We start from the raw sequence: 27,383 nt of genomic DNA on the forward strand, positions 1-27,383 counted from the left end.
GCCCCCTTGAGCCAATGAGGAAGTTGTCATCGCCCCCCTCCCCCAACGTAACCTCTCAATCACAACATAGGAAATAATTCTTCAATTTATGCAAACACTTTTTTTGTTTTCTTTAACATTGTCATCAGGACATATTGATGCAAATAATTTATTTCCAGTCTTTTCCCCAAATCTCCCATATTCTGGCCCATGGCGCGCCACAAGGCTGCTGCGCAACGCGCATGAAGATAAGCGGTGCGTCTTCACATATGTATGGCGTTCTGTACTGAAGCTAGCTGGAGGAACATTTGAAAACAATTCAATCCACTAATAGCGATCATCTGATGTTTTTGTACGACAAATATACAGCGATTCACTGTACGGAAAAGTCTCAAAAGTGTCCCCAAAACTTCTCGCTTCATCGCCCCAATATTGCTCCCTTTTCATTCCTTCGCCCCCGTGTTGCCCCTTTTCATTCCATCGCCCCCCTGAAAAATGAAATCGCCCCCTGGGGGGCAATATCGCCCAAGTTAAGAACCACTGGTCTAGACCACAGGTCGGCAACCTGCGGCTCCGGAGCCGCATGCGGCTCTTTGAGCCTTCCCCTGCGGCTCCCAGCCTCCTCTGCCTTTGCAGAGAGAGACAGAGACAGAGAGAGGCAATTGCATTTCCCTGCTTCTCTCTCTCTCTCTCTCTCTCTCTCTCTCTCTCTCTCTCTCTCTCTCTGTGTGTGTGTGTGTGTGTGTGTGTGTGTGTGTGTGTGTGTGTGTAAAAAGAGAGTGCACTCACAGTGTTCTCCGAGGAGCTGAAAAGCTTTCTGGGCGGAGCTCCTCCCTTTGCTGCGTCTCTGCAGGAAGCAGGAAGCAGGAAGGGCAGGAGAGAGCTAGCTAGCCCAGCTAGGCTGACTCAGGAATTCTGGGAGTTGAAGTCCATGAGTCATAAAAGAGATGAGGTTGCTTACCCCGGAGGTTGTTGGACAACAGCTTGAAGCTTGCCAGGTGAGCAGCAGATAGGAGGGGGGGGGGAGAAAGAAAGAGAGAGAAAGAGAGAGAGAGGGAGAGAGAGAGTGGGGGAAGAGGAGTGGCAGACCAAGGGCAGATAGAGAGGGAGGGAGAGAGAGACCTTTTTGACATCTAAAATGAAGATAACACTGCATATATCCTTTTTTTACCTGTGTGTGTATGTAATTTTATTCTCTTAAAGCATTCTCTTGGTGATCATTGTTTTAATAGTATGGATATTCCCAAGAGTCATATTTTTACTTTTATTTTTAATGTGTATATGTGTGTGTGTGTGTGTGTGTGTGTGTGTGTGTGTGTGTATACACATATACACATACACACACACACACACATACACATACACACACACACACACATACACACACCTATAATAAAGGTAAAAAAGGATATATGCAGTGTTATCTTCATTTTAGATATCAAAAGGGTTTTGCGGCTCCCGGTGTTTTGTTTTTGGTGGGAAACAGGTCCAAGTGGCTCTTGGAGTGTTTTGGGTTGCCTACCCCTGGGCTAGACCAATGTTTTTGAACTTCAGCAACCTTTAAGATGGGTGGGCTTCGACTTCCACAACCCTTAGAGTGGAAGCCTACCCAATCTTCAAGTTAATGAGATTCAGAAACACCAGTCCTGACTCCCACTTTTCAAGCTTGGGGCCTTTAAAAAGAAGGGACTTCAAGCCGGCTGGGGAATTCTGGGAGTTGAAGTCCACCCCTTTTCCACCTGCCAAGGTTGAGCTCCATCCTCGGTGAGTGTGACACATAACTGGCAGAAACTGCTGTTTTCCCCTCCTCTCTTTGGGGAGTCGTAGCTTAGTTGGGACACAGTGTCCTACTGGTAATGCTGTTCCGTAATCATGGATACTTCTCCGCCAGCTGTCCTGGATCATCCCCAACGTCAGCGCTTCGTACACCCATAGATCTATTTTCCTGTTCGTTCCCCCCTCCCTCCCAAGGCAGAAAAAACTGCCCTCTGCTTGATTGTAATATTAAGGTTCCTCTGCAGGATAACAGATGACAGCTCCCGTCTGTTACAGCTAGAGTTGCTTGGCAGATAAATCTCTCTTTCCCTAAGCAGAACAGAACAATCCCAAGCAAAGGCTGAGAGGGGGGCCGTGGGAGGCTCAGGCAGCCAGGAGCCCCTGGAAAGGGGCCAGAAGCTGGACTGGAGATGCAGCCGAGAGGAAAAGGAAAGAGCTGAAATTTGAGAACAAGGTGAGGTTTGGCGCCTTTACCTGAATACAGAAGAAATTGGCAGCTTCTCGGATATAGGAGGACCCCCGAGGACCCATCTAGGTTGGGGAAGGGCGAGGGTCCGTTAGTCAGCTCTTGAGTAGGAGCCTCTTTGTCCAGGATGTTGGGGGCCAAAGCCTAAACCATTGGAAGGGCCACAGATTTTCTGCCCTAGAAGTTACTGTTTGGAAAGCCGGCTAAAATGGGCGGAAGGGACACCGGTGGTGCTTAGGTCTTCCCTCTCCGGCATGGCAGAGGGGGGAGGGGGGAGCCAGTTCCTGCAGTGGGGCCCCAACTGGAACTCTGCTTTTCTCACGGTGTTTCTCCGGTTCTGTTTCTTTCCACAAACTGGTCGGGCAGGAAAATGTGGCAAACACCTCCAGAGTCCGCAATAACCGCCAGCGGGTGATTCTTTTTCTCCGTTCCAGCAGAAGCCACAGAATTCCCACTATGGGCTGGGGAGGGTTTTCCCCCTCCTTCCGTCCCAGAAAGGGCGAGGGGGCAGGAGGGCTGGCAAATCCCCAGTTGGCTCTTTTGGCACCAGGGACCCCCAGCGGGGCCAGCAGAACGTGGAGCATGACGACCGATGCTCCTCTATGGCTGGTGGCCAGCGGTGGTAATTCAAGCTGCCCCCATTCTGTCAAATCCTGGGCTGGCATTTGCAGGCCAAAAGGGGTCTTCCCCAGCCCCGTTTCGGAGCCAAGTTAAGTCGCTTAAGCAAAGCTCCGGCCAACTTTTTTTGTTCTCGGGTATTTAAAGCCAGCTCCAAAAACTCCCACTGGGAAATTGCCCCAGAATGCTAGTCTCTTGGAAGGGCCTGCAATGCGGGCGGGCGCTGTGCATGGATGCATGGATAAAAGCAGCTCTGCTCCGCTCCCCCAAGCAGCTCTTTTGTCTTTCTTCACTGGGGTGGGGGCTGTGCCTTCCCTGCTCTGCTTCTCAATTCCACGCAGAAGCTTTGCCATGGAGAGCGAAGGCTGCTCCTGCCTTCACAGGCCTGACTTGGGTTCCCTTTCTGGATTAGTTTATGAAATATATATTTTTTAAAATTTCAGGAGAAGGTTCATTATATACCCGTAAGGGAGAGGGAGAACGAACGAATGAATGAGGCTGTTTGCATTTAGGCTGCATTTGGGCTTTGATGGGTGGCGTACTGTGTGGGTCTCCCCCTCTAAGTGCAGGCATTAAGCGTGGCGGGCGGTTTTCTCTTCGCTGGGCATGACGTTCTCCTCCAATCAGAGAGCATTCCTCTGCTGGTGGCTGAATTTCCTGCCACTGCAATTGTTGGCCTGCTGGGATTCCCCAAATCAGGGGGGCATCTGTGCCCCTTGTAAAATGCAGTTCGACCTTATGGATGTGGATGCGGTGTGGAATGGCCTGCCTGCTTGGCAGGAGGTAAACAGGAATGTTGATCATCCCTTCCCTTCTTTTATCTCCCTTCCCTTCCCACCACCACGTGCATTTCTGAAATGTTGTGGCCGCTGGCCCACATTTCACAGGAGCCCCCCAGTGGTTTTCCTCTCTGGCAACTGCTGCCCTGGAGCAGAGCGCTCCGGTTTTACAAGTCGCTTTTCCAGTTTCAGATCAGGATAACAACGACAACAATAAAACATTTTGTGCATTTGCAACTTGCCTTCTCTGACTTACATTACTGCAGTGTTTCCCAAACTTGACAATTTTAAGGCATGAGGACTTCAACTTCAACGCTGGCTGTGGAATTCTGGGAGTTGAAGTCCACATGCCTTAAAATTGTCAAGTTTGGGAAACACTGCATTACTGCTTTATACATTAAATCCATGTTTCTCAACCTTGGCAACTTTAAGAGGTCTGGACTTCAACTCCCAGAATTCTTCGTATCCCTGTGTTTGCTTGAACCCCCAAATGTTCTGCCTGTTTTGCAAGACCGTCAGGCAGGATAAAAGGGCCGTCCCAGCTTTCCACGTTTCCAGCATAGATTTAAAGTGTACCTTTACGCATTCTAAATATTTTGTTTTTCTGGAGTCACGTAGCACTTTTATATATATATATATATAAAAAAATCCCTTTGCAGTTCCAACAGCCTGTCAACCTCCGGCCCGCATTTCCCCATCGTCCCATCCCTCGGTGACGTCCCAGGTTCTCAGCCTCGGAAGGGCATTCCCGAGCCACGCGCCTCCCCGCCCCCGCAGCGACACCGGCGCTCCCAGCAGCCGCGTTCACACGGCCGGGCCGAGGAGAGGCTGGCCAGGCGGTGCCAGAGCTGAGCCCGCTTTTCTCCCGACTGGCGGATGCTGCGGAGGGCGAGGGGCTCGTCTGCAGCAGGGTTTTCCCCCCCCCCCCAGATGTTGGCCGCCGCTGCGCGTCCGGCTGGCCCGGGCTTCCTCCGGCTCCTCCTCCTCCGGCCGCCCCACGTGGCAGCTGCGGAGCTTCCCCCCCGCCCGGCTCCGCCTCTGCGCCCTGTTGGCCCCGCTGGCAGCAGCTGGAGGAGGCGGCGGCGGCCGAGGTAGGAGCGGCGTGGGGCCGGAGCGCGGCGGGCAGGGCGCCCCTGGGCACGTGCAGAGCGCCTTGCCTGGCCCGGCCCGGGCGGGGAGGCGAAGTGGGGAGCAGGGCGGGCCGGGAGGATCCGTGCAGAGAGCCCCCTCCTGCCTCGGCTTCGCTGCCCTTCCGTGTCCCCCGTGCGGCTCTTTTCCAGCGGCTCAGCCTCGGTCCTCGCTTCTCGGGCTCCTGGGCATGGGCTGAGCGCTACAGAGACCCGAGCGAGCTCTGTCCCCGGCTGCCGTGCCTTGCACGGTCCGAGCGCAGCTGGCGTGCATGCGGTGCAGGTGCCCCGGAATGACGCCTGCCCCGCGGTCACCTTTCCCTCCGGCTCCCGCAAGCGCCTTTATCTGCAGGGCTGTTTGCCTTGGCTGCCGGTGGAATGAGGAGCGGGGCTGGAGCTTTCCTCTTCCCTCCTCCCGCTCTTTCCGTTTAACGCTGCGACTCCCGGCCAAGATCCGGTCAGAGCTGTAATGGGTTCCCTTCTCCCCCCCCCTTTTTTTTTTTTGCTGTCTTAAAAAAGGCATCAAACCTGCCAACTGATCGGAGTCAGTTTCCTGCTGAAGAATAGGAAAGTTCGCGAGTCCTTTGCAACAAACCGTGGTTTGGTGGCTCGGCCTGGATAAGGTGACCCAGGTGAGATCGGAGGGGAGGGAGGCATTTCCTGGGGGTGGGGGGTGTGGCGACGTTTGTCTTTTGCAACTTATAGAAAAGCAGGGCGGATGGCATTTACTGGACAGCCTTGATTCAGAGACAGGGTTCACAGATCTAGTATCTGAATTGAATAGAATAGAGCTGGAAGGGACCTTGGAGGTCTTCTAGTCCAGCCCCCTGCTCATCGGGTGATTGGCTGGCTCAGCTCTCCATTACCCCACTGATAATTCTAACAAGCAATCTGGACTGGTGCAAAACAGTGCAATAAAATATTGTTTAATTTCTGGTGAATGTCTATGGTGCTTCCTGGTCATCCAGGTCAGGTGCTTTTTCCCAAAATGTGCTTTTTCAAAAGGCAGCTGGACTTTCTTGGTTGTTTTTTTTCCTTGAAAAGGTTTCATTTCTCATCCAAGAAGCTTCTTTGGTTCTTCTAATTCCTGGCAAGAATGGCAGGTGAAGGCAGAGTTTTTTCAATGTATTCATTTTTCTGGGCACCCAGCTAGGTGGCAGCGCTTAGCCAGCCTTGAAAAGCTCGGCAGCCTCTGAAGCCTTAGGAGGGGGGACTGCCAGGAGATTTACTAAGCAAGTGGAAGGTTTATACATCGGCATGCAAACTTTTAAAGCTTGGAAGGAGTTTTTGTTGGCAAGACCAGCTAGCTGAGCTGGCTCCTGGCTGTCAAGGAAGGGGATTTGTGGATGGTGGGGAGGTGACGAACAGCTGCTTGGAATTTCTTTCTGGACCTGCTTTGGTAGAGGTCCTATTCTGCAGGGCCGGTTGGCACATCTGGAGGCTTTTCTCTAGGCCAGGGGTCTGCAACCTTGACAACCTTAAGACTTGGGGACTTCGGCTCCCAGAATTCCTCAGACAGCTTTGCTATCCTAGGGCCTAGGCCAGGGGTAGGCAACCTTGGCTCTTTTATGACTCGTGGACTTCAACTCCCAGAATTCCTGAGCCAGCATGGCTGGCTGGGGAATTCTGGGAGTTGAAGTCCACAAATCATAAAAGAGCCACGGTTGCCTATCCCTGCCCTAGCTTTTCTTCCTTCTTTCTGTAGACCTGCTTTTAACATCTGTGATAGCTCTTCGATGCATTAGTCAGTGGTGCCGTTTTGTGCACCATTTCCTTTTATCTGTGAATCTTTACAGTTTTGTCTCATTTTCAGCCCTATTTTGAGAGAAGATCTGCAAAGGTCAACCCCCCCCCATATTTAAGGCCATTCTTTTGGGGTTGATGGAATCTAACCTGTAACCTGGGTCTTTTGACTTTAACTTGCGAAAACTTTCACAATTGCATGTGGCTGGGAGTTCCACAGGTGACTCAGATCATACCTGTGCCAGATCTGCAGCCAACGAGCACTTGAACCTGTGGTTGAGGCCTTGCAAAGAGATCACACTGGTTTTCAGAAAGGTGACCTCCCTACTTGGCCATGGTTTAAGGGCAAAACCTTGCATGCTTGTTTCCCCCCAGTAATGAAGTGGAGCCAGTTTCACTGAGACCAAATGAGACAATTGCTTTTTTCCTCTGCTCGTTTCACCATGAGAAATGACTTTTCATTAACCTCTGCCTCCTATTTGTAGAAGAGGGAAGTTGTAAAATACACATTGCGGCATTTTTAGAAGCAAAGTCAACAAGCTGGATTCTTGCTTTACATTTGGCTTCCAGGAGATGAATATACAGCAAACGGGTGTATTCCGGATCTGAATTGGTGGGGTTTTTGTGCGTTGCACTAAGTCCCATCTGCAGGTTGAGCACAGCTGAGAAAAAGCAGAGGGTAAAAAGTGTGATTTGCTCGGATGAGCTTTCGTGCGTAGCTGAGGGTTGTGGGTTGAGACGTTAAGCAAGACAGGTCCTGGCCTTTCCCCAAGACGGAAATGCTGATATTTTTCAAGAATTTCACATCTGTCCAAAATGAAACCATTTCTAAATCAGTGGTTCTCAACCTTTTTAATGCCGCGACCCCCCAACCGGTCGTAAGTCGAGGACTACTCAACCGGTCGTAAGTCGAGGACTACTCAACTGGTGCAGCACCGTTTGCAGAATGGGACTTTGGGCGGGCTCAGCAGGGCAGAGACAGCCTGGACAATTCCTATTGGCTTTTGAAAGCCAATAGAATTAGACTCTATTCAAGAGAGTCTCTTCGATTGGCTTTCAAAAGCCAATAGAATAAAAGGGAGTAGCACAGCTAAGGAAAAGGGGGAAAAAATGGCGGACTGCGTTGTTTGGCGACCCCCGTGAAATGGTCGTTCGACCCCAAATGGGGTCCCGACCCACAGGCTGAGAACCACTGTTCTAAGTGATCTCAGGAGGGGCAGGGCCATCAGTCCAGCTTGTGGATATTCTTGCGCTCCACCGTCTTCGCACGAGCAGGTTAGTACAGGTGGTCCTCAACTTACGACCACAATTGAGCCCAACATTTCTGTTAAGTGAGACAGTTAAGTGAGTTTTGCCCCATTTTACGACCTTTCTCCCCATGGTTGTTAAATGAATCACTGTGATTCATAAGTTAGGAACACGACTGTTCAGTCAATCCGGCTTCCCCATGGACTTTGCTTGTCAAAAGGCCGCAGAAGGGGGTCATGTAACCCCGGGACACCGCAACCGTCATAAGTATGAATCAGTTGCCCAGTGTCCGAATTTTGATCACACAACCAGGGGGAGGCTGCACAAGTCATAAGTGTGAAAAATGGCCTTAAATCATTTTTCAGTGCCGTTGTAACTTTGAACGGTCACTAAATGAACAGTCGTAAGTTGAGGACTTCCTGTATAAATTGAAAACTGAATAAAATGAACTCATCCTTATTAATGAACATAATGAGTTAATTTTCAAAGCTGAGGAGGAAGAATGGCAGTTTATTTGAGTTGGCCTGTGCCCTGGGATGATTAAATGCAGGGAACAGACACACGTGAGGAGAACTGAATCCCTTTCGAAGCAAAACGGAGCTGCCTTTTAATGCTTGAGCCATGAACACAACTAGATAATATCTCTAATTTCAGGAAGTCCTCCAATCAGCAATAGACAAAGAACATCGTGTCATGGATTAGCAGAGCCTGATATAAACCAGAAGGCCCTGAACAGCCCAGAGCATGAAGCTGTGATGTAGGCCACCAGAAGCAAGGTTGCGCTATTTTAAAAATAAGTTACACAACTGCCAGATCTCTTTGAATTTGCTAGAATTTGCTTTTCCGAATCTCAAAACCCAGAAATTCAAAGCAGCATTTGCAACGCGGATGGCCTGATGCTGGGTGCCAATACGGGACTTGCGTCATCCCCAACAAGACACCGCCGGTGATGTCAGCGGCACTTCTTAATTAAAGCAGCCGTATCACACCTCCTGCTTTTCTTAGCTTTTCCCCGTGAAATGCTTTTCCTGCACAGAACAAAGCGGCCCTTTCAAGAGAGCAGAAAGGGGACAACACACCCAATGGGAACCCAGGAGTCTGTCCTGCTGCATTCGGTGCTGTGGCTTGTTCCACCTTTTAACTCTGCCCTTGAGCGCCCGCCCCGTGTGCTGCCCCCCTCAGCCCTGTTTTCTCCAAGCATGAGCCAGGCGCTCTTCCCCAGCAAAAAAGAAAAAAACAAAGTGGTGGGCTGCAATTGTGTGTTGTGTAACCATTGGGTAATTCAGTTACCAGGCCAACATTTCCACCAGTGGCAGGGATGCTAGTCAACCCCCCCCACACACACACACAACATCTTTGCCCGTCCTTTTCTGAAATGGCGGAGCACTGAAACCTCTCGGCCGTGGCTTTCTGTGGCAAAGAGGTCAAAGCAAAGCTCTTTAAAGCAGAGATTCCTCCACTGGCAGCTACAGAATTAAGCTCTTTGGAAAGCTGCTGTCTTCTGCATCCTCGTGCAGAGAAAGAGGAAAGGGGGGGGGTTTCCTAGAAAAAAAACATTGGGCCATGAATTGGAAGGGCAGCAAACTCCAGCCAGTGTTGTGCAGTTGCAAAGGTGTGTTAGCAAGCTTAGCCAGGTCAAAATGTTCCTGGCCCAGCACTGAGCAAGGAGGCATCTTGTCAAACCTCTTTGATGGGTAGTAAGGATAGTCCTCAACTTAAGACTGTAATTGAGCCTGGAATCACGGTCGTATGTCGAGCCAGCCATGCTGGTCGTTAAGCAAATCACCACGGGATCATGCCCAATTTTATAACCTTTTTTTTTTTGAGCAGTCAAGTTCTTGGGAAAACTTGGCCAATGCCAAAACTCAACTTTAGGGCAGCTCAGCAAAACCACATTAGTCTCACCTGCTGTATTTCCTCATCCCAGAGATGCAAAGTGGGAACAATTCTATTGTCAACTTTTCATAGCTGGCCAGGTGGTCATGCCTGAATGGAGATTGCAAAAGCCTTTGCTGAGCTGGCGAAAAAGTATTTAATGCTTGACAGCCTATCCTTGTGCGAGCCTCGCCTTTCTGGAGAAACTATGCGCTTTGCAGCTCACACCTGTCCGAGGAGCTCAGGCACCACAGGAATCCAGGACTGTCTTGCATGACAAGTGTCACCAGGGATTCCGCTGAGAAGGAACCTTGATGGACTCACCTGTAGCCCAATGGCTTTCACTCCGAAAGTGGCACCCTGTAGCTTGACCAAATGCTGCATCATCAGCTAATAAAAAGTTAATCTTTAAAGTGCCAGAAGAGAGAATATTAAACAGGTGTCAATTTGTAGAACTGTAATAATATATTTTAGGAGTAAAATGACAGGTTTGCATCAACGATAGCTCCTTCTCTGACTCTTGTATGTTGTATGTTAGGAAGTGAGGTTTTCTAACATCCCAGTGGAAGCTCTTCTCTCCCACTGGTCATCTTTTCTCAAGGCTCAGTATAGTTGCTTCCTTCAGTCTGGCTTTGCAGACTTTGATCTCTAATTCCCACGTCTTCATTGCTATTTTCTGCACTTGCTCTGAATTGTTTAAAATGCAGTGCCCAGAGCTGAAAGTTAAATGAACTGCAATTTCCAGGAACCTCAATCTAGATGGCCAAGGATGTTGGGACTTGTAGTTGGCTTCAAGCTTCTCCAGAACTTAGAACTGCCTGGAAGTGAATGAGGGACTTTCTGCAAGCAGAGGACCAGTTTGGCATCTCCCTTGACTGCCTCCAGCAAAGAAGAACCCACCAGCCTTTGGGTCATTGGTTCTGCCAGTCTCCTGAGCTTCGGGTAGGATCTGCCTTCCCACATGATCCTAGGCCAGGGATGGGCAACTATGGCTCCTTTACGACCTGTGGACATCAACTCCCAGAATTCCTGAGCCAGCCACGCATTTCTGGATGCCCTCTGCTTGCAGAAAGTCCTTCATTCAGGCAGCTCTAAGTTCTGGAGAAGATTGAGGTCAACTACAAGTCCCAACAGACTTGGCCATCTAGATTGAGGTTGAGGTCTAGACTGAAGTTCCTGGAAATGGCAGATCATTTAACTTTCAACTCTGGGCATTGCAAGCAGAATTCTGGGAGCTGAAGTCCACGAGTCAGAAAGGGGCTGTATAGTTGCCCACCCTTGGCCTAGGGCCCTCCATTCTGAAAGAAGAAAAAAGCTGGAATCAAAATTCTGACCTGCCCAAGACAGGATGAATACGGGCTGGCTTAGCTTTCATCAAGCTCGGCTGAAGTCAGAGCCCGACTGGCTGGCTGTTCATTTCCTGCCTCATTGTAAGTAATTATCTTTACGGGCTTAGAAAGCTGGTGGAGCAACAGAAAGAGTCGTTTCCTTTGCTTTCTTCCTCCCACTGCTGCTGTTTGGTTGATTTCCCAAAGGAAGCCCAAAAATGATGAATGCAGAGAACAGACAGCAAAACATCATCACCCGCTGTACAGGGGTGCGACTGAGGCAGATTTGCTTCCTAATTGGAGAAACGAGCAGCGGAGATAGCATCCTTACTCCAAGGACACTTGCTAGCTTGCAGTTTACCCCAAATTTCTGCCAATCATCCAGGAATCAGGTATCAAGGGGTTGGGGAATGTCAAAGGTCTCCCCAAGAAAAGGAGCGAGGCCATGGTTAGCCGGCCTTATAGGTTTGTCTTTATCAGGAGTTTCTGTCTTCAGGAATCGAGATGACGCCCTTTGAAGGGGAGAAATGTACAGCCTGCAGCTACTAAAATGCACAACAGAACTGAAAGCGTCTCGTCTGTTCCTAGAATATGCTTGGGTTAAGGGCTCGACAGGACCCCCCCCCCTAGTGCTGGAGGGTTCTTGCACGGCGAAGGGGTGGCAGCCGTCGGCGCAGTCAGCCTCCTGCGGGGGTGGCCGTTTCAAGCTGTGCTGGAGACCACGCGTGGCCTGTCCACCTGGCTCCGCTTGCCCAGACACAAGGAACAAAACGTTGCTCATTTTCAAGTGCTAAAGTGGGAACGAGGAGGCTGCGGCTTTGCCTAAATTGAATCTGCCAGTTCTGCCTAAAGCAAAATGGAATTCAAAGGGCTGCCAGCTGCCCTCGGCCTGCCTCCATCCCCCGCGCCTATTTTAAATTGTGACTTTCCGTGGCAATCTGAGTATCTGATCAAGAGGCAAGCATTTTGTTTCCAGGCAAAGGCAAGATGTTCTGTGCTTTGAGGAATGCACTTAGGGACGGGGGGGGGCGTTGAGCATATTTGGGCTTTGTTGGGAGTAAGATTACAGAATAAAAGAGTTGGAAATGACCTTGGAGGTCTTCTAGTCCAACCCCCTCAGGCAGGCAGCCCTATACCATTTCAGACAAACGGTTGTCCAATCTCTTCTTAAAAACCTCCAGTGTTGGAGCATTCACTGCTCCTGGAGGCAGGTTGTTCCACTGGTTAATTGTTCTCACTGTCAGGAAGTTTCTCCTTAGTTCCAGGTTGCTTCTCTCCTTGATTAGTTTCTACCTGTTGCTTCTTGTCCTGCCCTCAGGTGCTTTGGAGAAGAAGTGGCCCCCTCTTTGATAACCCCTCAAATACTGGAAGACTTCTATCGTGTCATCTGTACTTCTTCTCTTCGTTAGACTGTACACTTCCAGTTCCCACAGCTATTCATCATACACTTTAGTCTCCAGTCTTCTAAACATCTTTGTCGCTCTTCTCTGCACTCTGTGTGTGTGTGTGTGTGTGTGTGTGTCCAGTCATATCTCACGAGGGCTCCTGCTCCACTTTAAGCTTCATAGCTGCTCTGGACCTGCAGAGGACATCAGATTGGCAGGGGAAGACGGTTGCTTGGGAGTGCAGACTCTTCCCCTGCCTGGGATAGAGAGGCGTCTGCAGCCAGGATCACAACAAGCCAAGGTAGATGCTCATTCGGCGTGTTGCGTGGGATTTTCCAGGGGAGCATCCATTGCAGAGCCTGCTTTGCGAGTGCTGGCAGCTACCTCTGGGCTTACAGTTTTGAGGCTGAGGTTAAACCCTTTTGTTTCGTCTGGGGCTGGTTAATCTTGCTGCGGGTCTTTCCGCTGGGGTTCATCTGAGGTCAACCGTTGAGTAGAGCTTGTGGATGCCTTCAACTTCTACCACATTTAGCATTTCATACGGAAGAAGGAACCCCTCTGCTAAGTCCTGATAAGATTTCCTTCTGCCTTGGCTCAGCTGGTTCTCCCTCCCTCCCTCCCTCCCTCCCTCCCTCCCTCCCTCCCTCCCTCCCTCTCTCTCTCTCTCTGTGGGTCTCTCTCTCTCCCTCCCTCCTTCCCTCCTTCCCTCCCTTTCTCTCTCTCTCTCTCTCCCTCCTTCCCCCCCTCTCTCCCCCTCTCTCTCTTCCTCTCTCTCTCTCTCTCCCTCTTTCCCTCTCTGTGTCTCTGTCTCTCCCTCCCTCCTCTCTCTCTCCCTCTCTCCCTCTCTCTCTGTGTCTCTGTCTCTCTCTCTCTCTCCCTCCCTCCTTCCCTCCCTTTTTCTCTCTCTCTCTCCCTCCTTCCTTCCCCCCTCTCTCCCTCTCTCCCTCTTTCCCTCTCTCTCTGTGTCTGTCTCTCTCTCCCTCCCTCCTTCCCTCCCTCCTCTCTCTCTCCCTCTCTCTCTGTGTCTCTGTCTCTCTCTCCCTCCCTCCTTCCCTCCTTCCCTCCCTCCCTCCTTCTCTCTCTTTCTCTCTCTCTCTCCCTCCCTCCTTCCCTCCCTCCTTCTCTCTCTCTCTCTCTCCTTCCCTCCTTCCCCCCTCTCTCTCAAATGTCACTGAGTGTGAGTCACAGGGAGATTTCCCCCCCCCTTCTCTGACGTGGTTTCAGCAGGTTAACTGGGAGAGGAGGGACGTGTTTGTTTTTGGATCATCTGCACTTCGGTTTCTCTGGTGTGAAGTTGAGCCCTGGGAGAGACTTTTCTCTCTCTCCAGCTGTGCTGATTCCCTGCCTGCTTTCTATCCAGAGGTGCTCAAGCTGGCCGGCTCCGGATCTCCCCACTGTGGCTCGTGGGTAAGTCCAGCTCCTGCATGCTTCGCCCTGAGGTCAGCCACCAGCGGTGTGGAGGTTGGGGCAGCTGACCCTACCTGGATCTCAGGTGGAGGGATCTCCCACTTGATCATCTGGGGAGAGCCCCTTGGCGGCTTCTTAGCCCTTCTCAGGATTGAGGTGCTTTCTTTGAGGTCAATAAGTCTGTCCTCAGGACCACCATCCTAGGTCTTGAGATCCCTCGAGAAAAATCCATTGTGCGAACTGACCCCGTCTTCATGTTTACTCCGTCTTGGGAGTTTCCCTGGCAGGGCTGACTGGCTCTCGGGCTGTCCAGAGGTTGGGATGGTGGGTTGGGGCTGCGGGTTGGTGCATCTCTGGGTCTCCCTTGGAACGAGGTACGGGAGGCTGGCAATGCGCACCACACGGCGAGCAGCAGATGGAAATGAGTGCTGAATCGCTCAGCAGGTTGTGTAGCAATCCGCCCCCTTCTCTGGGCCAGAAGGACTTTTCTCCTGGATTGGAAGGCCAGCCCAGGAGCAGGTAGGTTTGTCTCCCTCGACCTGATAGAACAGCCTGGGGGGGGGGCAGGGGGAAACTGGGTGGTTTTGGTGGAGGGGTTGAGCCTTTGCTCTCTGCCAGGGATCTGAAGGCTGAGGTGGGGGGGAGGTTGCTGTAATTATGGACCGCGGATTAAACAGAACTGGCGTAGCTTTTCTTTACTGTTCTTGCCACGGTCTGTCTGTTGGATATTTGTGGGTTTGAAATCCAGCTTTACCAACTGAAGAAATAAAGCGGGACATTTCCTGGAGGTGGGTTGGGGCTTCAAGAGATAAAAGGTGAGGGTGCCTCCATGAAGATGTAGGATTTTTGTAAACTTTGGACCGAAGGCATATCTGTTTCTTTTTAATTTTATCCTTCCTTCCTTCCTTCCTTCCTTCCTTCCTTCCTTCCTTCCTTCCTTCCTTCCTTCCTTCCTTCCTTCCCTTCCTCCTCTTCCCTCCCCTCCCCTCCTCTTCCCTCCCCTTCCCTTCCCTATTTATTATCCTTAATTTCTTGCCAATCCTCGTTCCGTTGCTCCTTTGGGGCAAGGGGAGGGGAAGGCTGACTTTGGCTGCGTTCCTGACTCCCCACTTTCCTAGAACCTAAACTCTAGAATTGCGGGATCGATCCCCGGTTTGAACTGAATGCCCTTTCCAGACATCCCAATCCACCAGCCACAGAATGGAGGGGAGGGCATTTGCAAAGAGGACCTCTTAGGAGAGCTGCAGTCCTGAGATGCTTCTTTTCTCCTGCCTGCCAAAGCTGTTAAATTCCTCTGTGCAGCTTTGCAGGGGGGGGGGCGTTCTGGGCTGGCTCATCCTCCTTCCTGTCAGGAGCAAAGAGCAGGTCAATTCGGCACAAGCAGCTGGTGCTGCATCACCCTTCCCTTCCTTGAAAGGGGATAATTATGGCGGGGGCCAAGAGTGAAGAAGGAGGAATCGAGGGGCTGCACAACGGGGGAGAGGGCAGAGTCCAGCTGGGAAAATAATATAGGCTTTCAGCTTGAGAAGTGAGCTCTTTCAGCTCCCCAAAGCAGCAAGCAGAACTGGAGGCTGGATGTGGGTGCTGGTGCTGGTGCCAGTGAGAGAACAGGGGGGGGAGATCAGTGGCAAATCCATGAGTAGAAATGGACCCCTTTCTCCTGTTTACAACATTCTCAGCCCTTCCAAGAAGGTTCTGCACCCAGTTGCACTATTCAGGTGACCCTGAGGGCACAGATTAAACCCACAAGGGGCCTCAATGACTCTCAGAGGGAGTACTAACGACCAGATGACTGCAAGGAATACAGATCCTTCCATTCCCCACCATTCAATCAGAAGTGAAGAAGCTTCTTGGATGAGAAGCGAAACATCTTCAAGGAAAAAGAAAAAAATTCCAGTTGCCTTGTATGGTTGACCCCCACTCTTGCTTTTCCCAAAGGCCCTTAAAATGTGGTTTTGTCAGGGGGCCTGGGGACCCCGAATGGAAAGGGAACTGATCAAGTGACTCTATTCATTTAGCCCCCCCCTTTCCCCATTGTTGGCACATAAAAATAGGTTTTTGACAGGCACTGTTCTAGCACCTATCTTGATTTTTTTTTTTTTTGGTTTGGTCACCCCAGTTCTCTTGGGAAACCTTCCCTTGCAAACATCAGCCTGTCAGGACTCAGCCAGCTGGCTGTGGACAACGTTGCTGGTTGCCTCCCTCTTTGCCTGTGCCAGTCAGTTGGCACTGCTTGAATGGCGTGACGCTTTGCTGTTCTTTGTCGGGTGGAGGGCACAGATGGGCCTGCAGGTTTTAACACCATAATCAGGCAAATTGCAGCCCTTGCTTCAGTGCGATAACGGCCTGTTTTTAAAAGTGCCACTGTGAGAAAGGAGGTGGGCCCAGCAGCCTTTTAAATACAGGTTGTGGAGCAGCTTCAATTGCAGCTGGTGGCTTCAAAGAGAGCTCTCGCCTTCTCTTTGCTTTGCCCCTGGGTCCTTTTCTAGTTTGCCTTCTTTTGCCCATGATGCTGAAGCGGCTGCAGAGTCTGTTTACCGGGGCAAAATGTGGGGCAGTCCCAGATGTTAGGGGCACGAGGTGACTGATGAAGAGATGAACGTGAGCAAAGAAAGATAAAAGGAGAAGCTCAGGCTGAGATGACCAATTAAACCTTGACCTAATGAAATAAGATTGATCAGATGTTCCACAAGATTGACCAAAGGGGAGATCCCACTGCAGAAAGACTTTAAGGAAGTCTTCTGACATCTAAAATGGTCTTTCCTTGGCAGCTTCTGATGGCACTCTAGGGTGGAACCCAACCTTTGGGAGTGGAGGGGTGTATAGGCAGTTACGTGGCCTGAAACTCTGCACTGCATTTTGTTGTTCTTCAGACACTTAGTTGTGTCTGACTCTTCGTGACTGCATGGACTATGGCACCCCAGCCCCCCCTGTTCTCCACGGTCTCCTTGAATCGGTCCAAACTCATGTCCACTGCGTCGATGACACCATCTAACCCTCTGCCATCCCCTTCTCCCTTTGCCAACCTCAGGGTCTTCTCCAGTGGGTCCTCTGTTCTCATTTGGTGGTCAAAGTATTTGAGTTACAGCTTCAATATCTGTCTTTCCAAAGGATGGTCACGGTTGATTTCCTGTAGGATTAAGAGCTGCACTCTTTACCTAAAGCAAAATGTTGGCCAACCCAGCTGTCTTCGGGGTCGATATTTTTATTCCTGTCCCTGGAGAACTTCCCTTCTTTCCCATCCCTTTGCTTTTATGGCTCCCAAAGGCTTCCCTAGTCTTGAAGGGAGGCTGCCACAAATAGTCTCCAGGAGCTGTCCAGGGTGCTCCAAAGTTTCTGGAGCGTCTCCTGATTTCAAGCTCCATTTGATCCTCTCCCTCCTGCTGCAGCTGTTCAAACCACAAACTCGGGAGGGGCCCATTTCATCTGTGCTGTGACCCTTTGCAGTCTGCTCTAGAGGAGAATTAGAAGGCACTTCTCTCTCCGCTGGAAGGGAAGGCAATCGATCCCTTGGGTTCAGGATTTGTCTCTTCTTCAGAGGAACCGTCTTGGAAGCAGCAACATTTCCCTCTATGCTCCCTTCTTCTCCCTCCCTAAAGGAGAATCCAGGTGAGGAGTCAATTAATTGCTCTGTGTTGTTTTTTTCAGGGGCCTTCAAGCATGCTGGGCCAAAGAGGATCCTTGATCTAGACCATGGCTTGTTCCCGGTGGCCTCCAGCCTTCCTCGAAAAGGGCGTTTGAGACCTTCACTGTCTGGATTCGGGGTCTTCAGCCTACACCTTCACAAGAACCATGGAGGTGGTGGATGTCCCGGTGGGAAACCTCATTGACTTCGACTCTGAACCGTCCACCACGGACACCTCTGAATCAGTCCCCACTGGCCCCTCAACCACCAACGGCCACGTGGTGCTGGATCGCCGGGATGTGAGCCCAGCCACCGAGGAGAGTGATGCCACCGAGTCCGCCGACAGTGAGAACGACCCAACAGACTCGCCCACCCATCCCAGCTGGAACAACCAGCGGCGCTCTTCCTCCGAGTCCTACTCCTCAACCCAGAGCACGGAGTCTGCTCGGGGGGAAGCCACGGCCGAACACCGGGAGTTCATGAGCCAGTACGTGGCGAAGATCTTCACCGGTGGGTGAGTGTTGCTGGAGCACCCCTGGGACCCTGGAAAGGGGACGGAGGGCCGAGAGGACTCCTAACCTTGCAACTCCTCTCCTGTTGCAGATTCTTACACAGGTGGTCCTCGACGTACGGCCGCAATTGAGCCCAGCATTTTGGTTGCTGAGTGAGACAGTTGTTAAGTGAATTTTGCCTCATTTTATGACCTTTCTTGCAATAGTCATTAAGTGAATCTTCGCAGTTGTTAATTTAGTATCACGGGTGTTCAGGAAATCTGGCTTCCTCACGGACTTTGCTTGCCAGAAGGTCACAAAAGGAGATCACCTGACCCTGGGACACGGCAACCGTCGTAAGTATGAGCCAGTTGCCGAGCGCCTGAATTTTGATCACATGACAACAGGGAATGCTGCAAAGGTCGTAAGTGTGGAAAACGGTCATAAGCGCTGTTGTAACTTTGAACAGTCACTAAATGAACGGTTGTAGGTTGAGGACTGCCTGCAATTGTGTTATGGGCAAACGAGGCGCCTACCTCTGATTTCCTAGTCTGTTCCGTTGTCAAATCGGGGGTCCCTGGCAACATAAACCTCAGGCTCAGCTTCTCCCTTTGCCCCCCGACCATCTTGACGTTCTCCCTCTGCTCCGATCCCAATTTCTCCGTGCAGCACCCGTGCCCCTTTGTGTGCAGCTCAGTAACAACTCACACCGTTCGTCTCCTCTAAAGCAGGGGTGTCCCACTGTGCTTGGGAAGCTCCCCCCCCCACGCCTGGGCCCTCCATTGCCAGCCTGGAGGGCACTTTTCCTCCCGCCGGATGGAGGCGCCGCTCGGTGTTCGACCACGTGTGGCCGGCCACGTGATGCCGGCGGCCAGATCTTTGTTTTGATGACATCTGGGCGGGCAGGAGATGCGATGCCGCCTGACACGTGAAGGGAGAGGTGAACATTTCTGTGATTGTCTCGGGAAACGCCAGCAAAGGGAGCAGGAGGAGAAACCTGGTTTTTATTTTTAAATAAAGTCTGCAGAGGAAAAGTGCACAAGCCAGGGGATTTTCCAAAGGCAGGAAAATGGCTGCCCTTGTTTATCTCCCGGGCATCTCCAAGATCCACTTCCCTCTTCCGCCCCCCCCTCAAATCCCCCAACCCTCTTTTCTCTTTCTCCTTGGGTATCCCTTAATTTAACTCCTAGTATGGAACGCCTCAACTTACAACAGTTCATTTAGTGACCATTTGAAGCTACAACGGTGCCGAAAAAAGTGTGTTGGGACTCTTTTTCACACTTACGACCTTTGTAGGATCACATGATCAAAATTTGGAAGCTTGGCAACTGACCCATATTTATGACGGTCACAGCATCCCGTGTGTGTGTGTGTGTGTGTGTGTGTGTGTGTGTGTGTGTGTGTATGTGTGTGTGTGTGTATGACGTGATCCCCTTTTGCCACCTTGTGACCAACAAAGTCCATGGGGAAACCAGATTCACTAAACAGCTTAACAACTGTGACTAACTTAACAACTGAAGTGATTCACTGTGGCATGAAAAGTCATAAAATGGGGGCAAAATTCACTTAACAAATGTTTCACTTAGCCATAAAAAAAAAAAAAACTAGGGCTCAGCTGTGATCATAAGAGTATCTAGAGTCCCAAAGGTGCTTTTTTTTCTTCAAAAGGCAACTGGACTTTTTTTTCTTTTTGTCTTTTGTCTTTTGAAGAAAAAAAAGCACCTTTGGGACAACCGTGGTCTCAATGATGGAGAATCTCCAGAGACATTTAATTCCCCCGTACTTCCTGCCTGGCGATCTGGGAGCGAGTGGCAGGGCAGATACACCCTGGTTTGGATACCTTTGGCACAGATATAAAAAAAAATCCCACTGAATCTCAGCAGGCCTGCGGCGTTCTGAGTCACCCGGGTCTGAATTAATGTGATTGAAGCTGAGCCATGAGGGAAGGAGGGCTGGCTGTTGGGTTCTGGATCTATCCAGAACATTCTCTGTGCAACTTGCACTTGGATGTCACCGCAAAGGGGATTTGCCCTCCCTCTGCAGGAGCTGGAGGGGGGGGGAAGGGTAAAGACATGCATGCTTTGGAGCAAACCTTTTAATGTGAATTGTTAAAGAATTGATTGAATCAGAAAGCCGGGAGCCCAAGGCAATATTTCTCCACTCTGCACCTTAACATCCTGTCTCCATGGATAAGTCATTTAATTCCTGAATTTATTTCAAGCAACTTAAGTGAAAGTTCTGCAGTTTTAACCAATTATTTTGGAAGCTAAACAGTTCCTGCAAGCCCACTGGAACGGATGGAGATGCTATGCCTGGATGGAGGCGATGCCTGGATGGAGAAGGTTTCCGATTAGATTTTTTTTGGAGCCAACTAGATCCTTCTAAAGGACAACAGCCGAGGGTTTTCTGTACACCTTCTGTGGATAGGAATTCATTCATTTTCCTCTTTTCCAAGGTGGAAAGACCAAGGCTTGGCAGACGCCAAGGTCAAGAGTTCCTTTGCTTGAGAGGAACCTCTTCAAAATTGTTTCTGGCTAGCTCGTGCGCCCATTATTATTAAAGTGTACCCTGGGAATGCCACTGCCATGCCAAATTTAGGAAAAAGACAAAGCCCCAGAGATGCTAATATTTCTGTAATAATGGCACCCGTGCTATGGAATAGCCTTCTGCTGGAGCAGTGTGTTTTTCTCAGCCATGTCAACTTTAAGAGGGGTGGACGTCAACTTAAAGTTGTCAGGATTGAAAAACACTGCTTTAGAATCTCTTTCTTTTGTCCACGGGTTGTGTTCCACAATAGAGAGTTGTTCTGGAGGATATTTAATACTCCTATGCCTATGAGGCATGCTTACTGTTGGCTCCATTGTCACTGATTTAACATTTTTATATGCCACCTTACTATAACTGCGGATGTTTTAATTTTCTGGATTTATCGCATGCGCTTGCAAGCTGCCGGGAGCCCTTGGAACTAAATCAGCATATAATAAATAAAATTTATTTAAGACAGGAGCTCTCTTGTTGTAGCTGTTTTTTTTTTTTTTTAAGCTCGGGGAATTGCAGCTGAGGATAAATAACCACAGTCAACTTCCTATCTGTTTTGGTGCTTTTGGGAAACCTGTTTATTTACCTTGGCAGATGACACGACCCAAAGTTGCGCAATGTTGTCTTTGCCGAGAGTCAATAGAAAAGGGTGGTTTCTGAGGACAGAGGTTTACCTGAAGGCATGTTTTAAGGAAAGGATGAATGAAACTTTGCAGGCCTTCAAAACTTGGGATATAACCATGCTGGGAAAGGGTCTTTTGCAGAGAAACCTTCACTGTTGGTCTGTTGGAATTCTCTCTGCTTCAAAAGCCTAAATAAATCTTATTGACAAGCTCCCTCCCTTCTGCCTGGGGGTCTGGGGCTTCAGAGCAGGGGCTTCAGGTCAGGGGTGATTGATAGATTAATATCAGACCCCCAGCTTCTCCCCTGCCCATCCTACTCCCTGCCTCCCTTCCCATCATTTAGCTATAGTATTTTGCATCATAGTTTTGCGGTATTTTATTTACATAATTTTATCTTTTTAGTATTGTAAGCTGCCCAAAGTTACCCTGTGGTAAGATGGGTGGCCAATACATTTGATAAATAGATTAAATCAATAAATTCCATCCCCATGGAGATTAGACTGGCTCCCAGTTGGACCCTCTTTCTCAAGACCCCGAAGACCCAGTTTTGCTGGGCCTGGGATACCCAGAGTGGGATGGAGCCCATCAAGTGACTTATCTGATTGATGATTGTCCCGGGGGTGCGGTATTGTTTTTTTTATTATTTGTGTATTCAGCTTTTATTTTTGTAAGCCATCCAGTGTTATGGAGGGTGAGTGGGCAGCCATATAAATTTAGAAAGAAAGAAAGAAAGAAAGAAAGAAAGAAAGAAAGAAAGAGAGAAAGGAAAGAAGAAAGAAAAGAAAGAAAGAAAGAAAGAAAGAAAGAAAGAAAGAAAGAAAGAAAGAAAGAAAGAAAGAAAGAAAGAAAGATATGGTAGATAGGCAGGCAGGAGGGAGGGAGGGGCTGGGCTGCAGTCTAGAAGTAGATATTTCTATTTGTAGGCATGCAAGATGTGATTGTGATTTTGTGTGTGTCTGGCTGTGTGATTTCAGAGAGGAGTTTGACCAAGAGGAGCAAGCCAGATTTGGGGAGCTGTGCAGTGGTGAGAACACAAAAGGCAGGGAGTGGTTCGCCAGATACGTCAGCGTCCAGGTAAGGAAGCATTTAGGATCAAACAGTTTTGCTAAATCTGGAATCCCTTCGATCTCCGGGAACGCGCCTGGCTTGCCAGTGGCAGGCCCCATGCAGTTCCAGCCTGCTCCAGAGCTTCTTTTAGGATTGTTAAGAATCCCTGTGAACCTCCGTGGAAAAGCACAGTCTACCTTCTTGGTATACCTTGATTAAAAACCACTTGGGGGGAAGCAGTTTTCCCATCTCTGACAGGAGGGCGATTTGCACCCTGTCTGAGTTCCTTCTTCAACTTCTTCTAACTCAACTTATGACTACAATAGGGAGCGGAAAGTTTGTCATTAAGCGGTGCAGTTGTTAAGTGAGACCTCATGATCACAATTTATGACCTTCCCTGCCAGCTTCCCCACTCAGTTTGCTTCTGGGAAGCCGGCTGCGAAGGATGCAAACGGCCATCAGATAGCCGTGGGATGCCGCAACCATCTTAATTGTGTGACGGTTGCCAAGCCCTTGAATCACAATTGCGTGACCACAGGGGAGCTACGGCGGTCATAAATTTGAGGACCAGTCAGAAGCCACCTTTTTTCAATTTCTTTCTAACTTCAAACCTTTGCTAAATGTACAGCCATTAAGCAAGGACTACGTGGCTTAGGAAGGTACAAGCAAATGCATACATCACAGCTGTACAAACGCTGCCGGCAGCCCCAGGGGTGCCAGAAAGATGGCAGAAGTTATCTGAGAGTTCTTGGGGCGCTCCCCACATGCAGAAGTTGCACCCTCACTCTGCCTGTTGCCGGTTCCTTCACAGCGCTGCAATTCCAAGTGTGTCTCCGAGCAGACTTTCTACCGCCTGGTGCAGTCCTTTGCCCTTGTGCTCTTTGAGTGAGTAGACTGTGTGTGTATCTGTGGAAGGGTTGCCAGTTGCTTGGAAACCAGGCCTGGCCCAGGCTGTCCTGTGGGGTTCCTGGTGGGCAGGTCAGGGGTCCTGTTTGAGTTGGTTTTCTCTCTGGCCCCCAGCCTTGCCCAAACCCTCACGGCTTGGCATTCCGGAGCTGGGGCCGTCTTCGTTGTCGTCCCCCCCCCCTCTTTTCACCAACTTTTCTCTTTGGCTTTGTAGATGCTACCAGATGGATGACTTCAGCCCTGCTAAAAACCTGATGACTATGTGCTTTACGTACTACTACATTGGTAAGGGCCACAAAAGCCACATCCAGACGGTGGCTCATCTCCAGCAGGAGCCGTGGGTCTTCCAAGAAGTATTTTTTTTTAAAAAAAAATGGAATCTTTTCTACGTCTCTTCATTTCTAGACTGTCATGTGGACTAGTAACTTAGCTTGTTTTGTCTATGGAGATTCTCAGCCATCCAGGTCACGGTTGTCCCACAGGTGCTTCTTTAGGAGGCAACTGGACTTCCTTGTTTCTCTTTGAAGACGTTTCGCTTCTCATCCCAGAAGCTTCTTCAGCTCTGACTGGATGGTGGGGAATGGAAGGATTTATACTCCTTGCAGACAGCTGGTCATTTGCCTTCTTTTGCCTTGTTTTTAAAAAAAAGAAGTGGGTCTCTTTAGGGCAGGGTTCTTCAAATGCGTGCCTGGCTGAGGAATTCTGGGAGTTGAAGTCCACAAGTCATAAAAGGGCCACTTTTGAAGACCCCTGCTTTAGGGGATTGGAGCTGGGTTACCCCCTATTTTGACTGGGGAATTCTGGGAGTTGAAGTCCACTGTCATAAAAGGCGCCAAGTTTGAGAAACACCGGATTAAACTCTTTTTCTTCCCCCCTTGGCGTTCTTGTCTTTGTACAGGCAAGCCCCAAATTCTCCCCCCGGAGTGCAAAGAGAAGGCCGCGGGAAGCATCGACTCCTACCTGAAGTCCGCCAACAGCTGGCTGGCCGAGAAGAAGGACATCGCGGAACGGCTGCTGAAAAACACCTCGGCCAAGACGGAGAACATGAAGGGGTTTTTCGGCAGCTTTGAAAGCAAGCTGAGGGGTCCCAACGGGGCCAAGAAGAGCGAGTGAGTCCCCCCGTCTCTTGTCTTCCGTGGCTGGGAAGATTTAGGGCAGACCCCAAAAGATGCCCCTGCTTTGTAAATGGAGGGGGGGGGCTTTCTGGAAGAGTAGAATATTGGCCAGGTCTGGATGGACACACAAGGAATTTCTCTCTGGTGCAGAAGTTCTCAGTGTACCTACAAGCAACAAGTAATAAATCATGATCATAATCAACATAAAATACATTCAGCATAATCCTAAGATGGAACACTCAGGGAGAGTCATAGGATACTAGATAAGCAAACAACCTAAATCATACTAGGATACTAAATAAATATAAATCGTAAGGTACAAGCAACCAAGCTATAGTCCTAAGAAGACCAAGAGGTAGGTAATAGGAAAGACGAGGAGAATAATAGCAATGCAGCCTTACTAGCTAGTTTGACAGTGTTGTAGGAATTAGTTGTTTAGCAGAGTGATGGCATGGGGGGAAAAACTGTCCTTGGGTCTGGTTGTTCTGCACGAATGGGGTCTCCTCTGAGATTCCCAAAGACAGAAATAAAATTGGGGTGTGTGTGTGTGTGTGGAACTGTCAGGAAAATGGATTTGGCTGAGGGTCAGTGACACGTCGTAATGCTGGATGCTGCCTGGCTGTGGCACCGACTGCATAGAAGCCGCTGATGGGATTGGTGGGATTGAAGCCAAGGATGGGAGACCCTCAACCAAGGATGCCCGGGCTGAGCCTTCCTGGCAGAGGGACGGTGACCACCTCTGCTGGGCTGAATCCCACCTCTGCTCTTCTTCCAGGGATGGTGAAGAGAAGCCCAGGGACAGAATGCAGAAATCAGGTAAGCTGGTCCCCCCAGAAAGTTGGGGGTCCTTGGTGGAAGCTCCAGATCTCTCAAGCAGGGCAGTGAAGGCGGAGGGGAGGGGTCTGCCCCCTCTAAAGCCCCATGCCCTGAATGTCCCTTTCTGTGCAGTTTCCCTGTACAGTCCTGAGGAAGAAGAAGAAAGAAACGGGGAGAAGATCTACCTGTACATGCACCTCAAGCAGCAGCCCATCTGGTAAGGACCGAGAAGGTGACCGTCTCAGTCTCCACAGAAGGTCGGCCGTGGCCCTTGGAGCAGCTCAGCCCAGGGCCCTTCCAGCCACCCAGAGCCCGGCTGTCGTTGGCACCGGCCTCCATGCTCCAGCTTCCTTTCGTTTATTAAATTTATATGTCGCCCATCTCACCATCCAGCATCTTCATCTCGGTTTTGCAGGCAGACCCTGAGGTTCTGGAACGCGGCTTTCTTTGACGCCGTCCACTGCGAGAGGCGGAAGCGGTCTCCCACCACCAGGTAGACAGCCCTGGGGTCCCCCTCTGGCTCTGGAGGGGGGCGAGGGGAGGAAAGGTTGGCTGGGGAGAAGGTTTCCCCTCTTTCCCTGTCCCCTTGTCCCCCCCCCCATCAAGATGGCTCCTTCTGTTCGTTTGAGGGTGAGCTGTTCTCGGATGCTCCTCTTCGGATTAGGAGGCGTTTGGTCCTCATGGAGCAAGCTCCCCTCCTTGCCAACAGTCAAAAGAAGGGGGAGATTGGTGGGAAGGACCTTCACCCTTGTACAGTCTTGTGGGAGGGTTGAAAAAACTAATTCTCTCTCTCTCTCTCTCTCTCTCTTTCTCTCTCTCAACGTCTGTAATCCTGTTCTTTTTTTTTCTTGGTTCCTTTCCTCCATCCTTTCCTTTCTTCCATCCATCCTTCTTGCATGCATTGCCATGTGACTTCTCTTGGCCCTTCCTGCTGCCACTCCAGAGGGGACACTGGGGAGGAAGAGGAGAAGAGGTGTGTCTGTCCACCTTTACTTTCTTCCCTTTCCTTTTTTTTTTTCTTTCCCTAAATGGTTACGCCAGTCCCAAAATTTGCCTCCTGCCAGCAGGGAGGAGAAATCCTGCTGTGGCCACAGCTAGAGGAGAGGTGCTTGTTCGCTTATGGAGTCCTTGTCTGCTGGAATTTGCTTTTCTTTGGCCTCGTGGGGCTGCCTGTTTTATCCCAGTGGGCAGCCCTCTCCCTAGGACCTAGCTCCGAGGACCAAGCCTGTCCTGCGGGCCTCTCAAATGGACATCTCCGGCCTCATGACTCGCTTTGGAAAGCTGCAGTGCAAAAGAAATAGGATTAAAACGAAAGAAAGAAAGAAAATTTGCAAGCGAATCCGATGGGCAGCAAGGCCTTCCTTAAACTACCCTTGGATTGTTTTTTAAACATAGGAACCCATCTCTGCTCCCCTGCCAGAGGTGCTGGACCGCAGTTTGTTTAAAAAAATATCGGCTGAGTAGTGTTCATAGTCCTGCGAATTTGCATTCAACATTGCTGTCCCCCTAAGATACTGTAGTTTAGGAATCATGTTCAGGTTAATTCGGTTTTGCCATTTTTGTGTCTCAGCAACGGGTAAGTTTTTGGAAAGTGGCCGCTGCTTTGAGTCTGTAAGAAGTTCTAAAGTTCCAGTGTTTTGTTTTCGTTTCCCCTCCTCTTCCTTCCTTGGCTGGCATATTCTGTCTCCCTCCCCTTCCATTCCTCTGTTAACTGTCTGGACTTTAAACATCTCCTCTTCTGAGTAAGTTCTCTCTTGCCCCGATGGTGATACTGTGCGCTTCCCCCACTTACTGGTGTTTCATCCTGCCTGCACCCAAGGCTGGCTTGGTCGTCTTCCTAGAGCGAGTGATGGTGAACCTAGGATGTGGGTGGGCCGCCATGCCACTTTCGGCGACACATCAAGCCTCTGGACCTCTCTGGAAGTCGTGGAAGAGAGTCCTGCTCTTAGGCAACACCAGGGTCTCCAAAAAAGTGTGAATGTTCACACACAATTTTCAGAATCCCCAGAGACCCTGTGAGAACAGAGCACTCTTGTGTGATCTCCAGAGGATCTGGAGAGGAGGTCTGGAGAGACCTCTTTTGTCCGTGTATACATGTGTGCGTGTGTGTAAAACACACCAGCAGAGTTTGAATTTTTACCCGCAGAATGCAAAAGGTTCGCCATCCCTATCCTGGGGGGGGGGGTTTCCATTTCACTCCCTCCTGTTGCACAGATTGGGACCAGGAGGCTATACCAAGATCTGAAGCCTTGAACTGCCGAGCTGCTCTCTGCTCTAGTCTTCTTCTGGTCAAAAGCAGGAGAAATTACCCACAGCCTCACTCTCTAGCAAAGCTCCTTTCTCTGTAAGACCAGCATAGACCAGCTCATCTCCCAGGAAGGGGCGTGCAAAAGCTTTTTAATTTCAAATCATTCCAAGCTTGAAAAGTTGCTCACAAGATCGTTGCATTTAAAGTTGAAGGAAGGCGTCTGGTGAATTTAAAACCCTTGTT

General features: G+C 50.1%; 1 protein-coding gene across 5 annotated transcripts in view; it reads left to right on the top strand.

Annotated features, from left to right (window-relative positions):
* The first annotated feature begins 2,026 nt into the window (after positions 1–2,026).
* The window catches only part of KIAA0513 (KIAA0513 ortholog), a 31,421-nt gene continuing 6,064 nt past the window's right edge, over positions 2,027–27,383 (top strand). The window contains exons 1-11 of one of the 5 annotated variants that reach the window (XM_039318608.1): positions 2,027–2,209; positions 5,265–5,377; positions 17,380–17,870; positions 21,983–22,082; positions 22,867–22,940; positions 23,176–23,246; positions 23,860–24,070; positions 24,852–24,892; positions 25,025–25,109; positions 25,308–25,385; positions 25,836–25,865. In XM_039318608.1, coding sequence (XP_039174542.1) covers positions 17,524–17,870; positions 21,983–22,082; positions 22,867–22,940; positions 23,176–23,246; positions 23,860–24,070; positions 24,852–24,892; positions 25,025–25,109; positions 25,308–25,385; positions 25,836–25,865 — 1,037 coding nt within the window. In that variant the 5' untranslated portion in view covers positions 2,027–2,209; positions 5,265–5,377; positions 17,380–17,523. Of the gene's footprint in view, positions 2,210–4,590; positions 4,710–5,264; positions 5,378–13,479; positions 13,732–17,379; positions 17,871–21,982; positions 22,083–22,866; positions 22,941–23,175; positions 23,247–23,859; positions 24,071–24,851; positions 24,893–25,024; positions 25,110–25,307; positions 25,386–25,835; positions 25,866–27,383 lie in introns of those variants that run through there. The other 4 variants (XM_039318607.1, XM_039318610.1, XM_039318611.1 and 1 more) reach the window with 4 other exon arrangements.

This window comes from Crotalus tigris, unplaced genomic scaffold (genome assembly GCF_016545835.1).
Source record: "Crotalus tigris isolate CLP2741 ecotype Arizona unplaced genomic scaffold, ASM1654583v1 scf7180000021447.437961, whole genome shotgun sequence".
In the NCBI taxonomy this organism is placed as follows: Eukaryota; Metazoa; Chordata; class Lepidosauria; order Squamata; family Viperidae; genus Crotalus; species Crotalus tigris.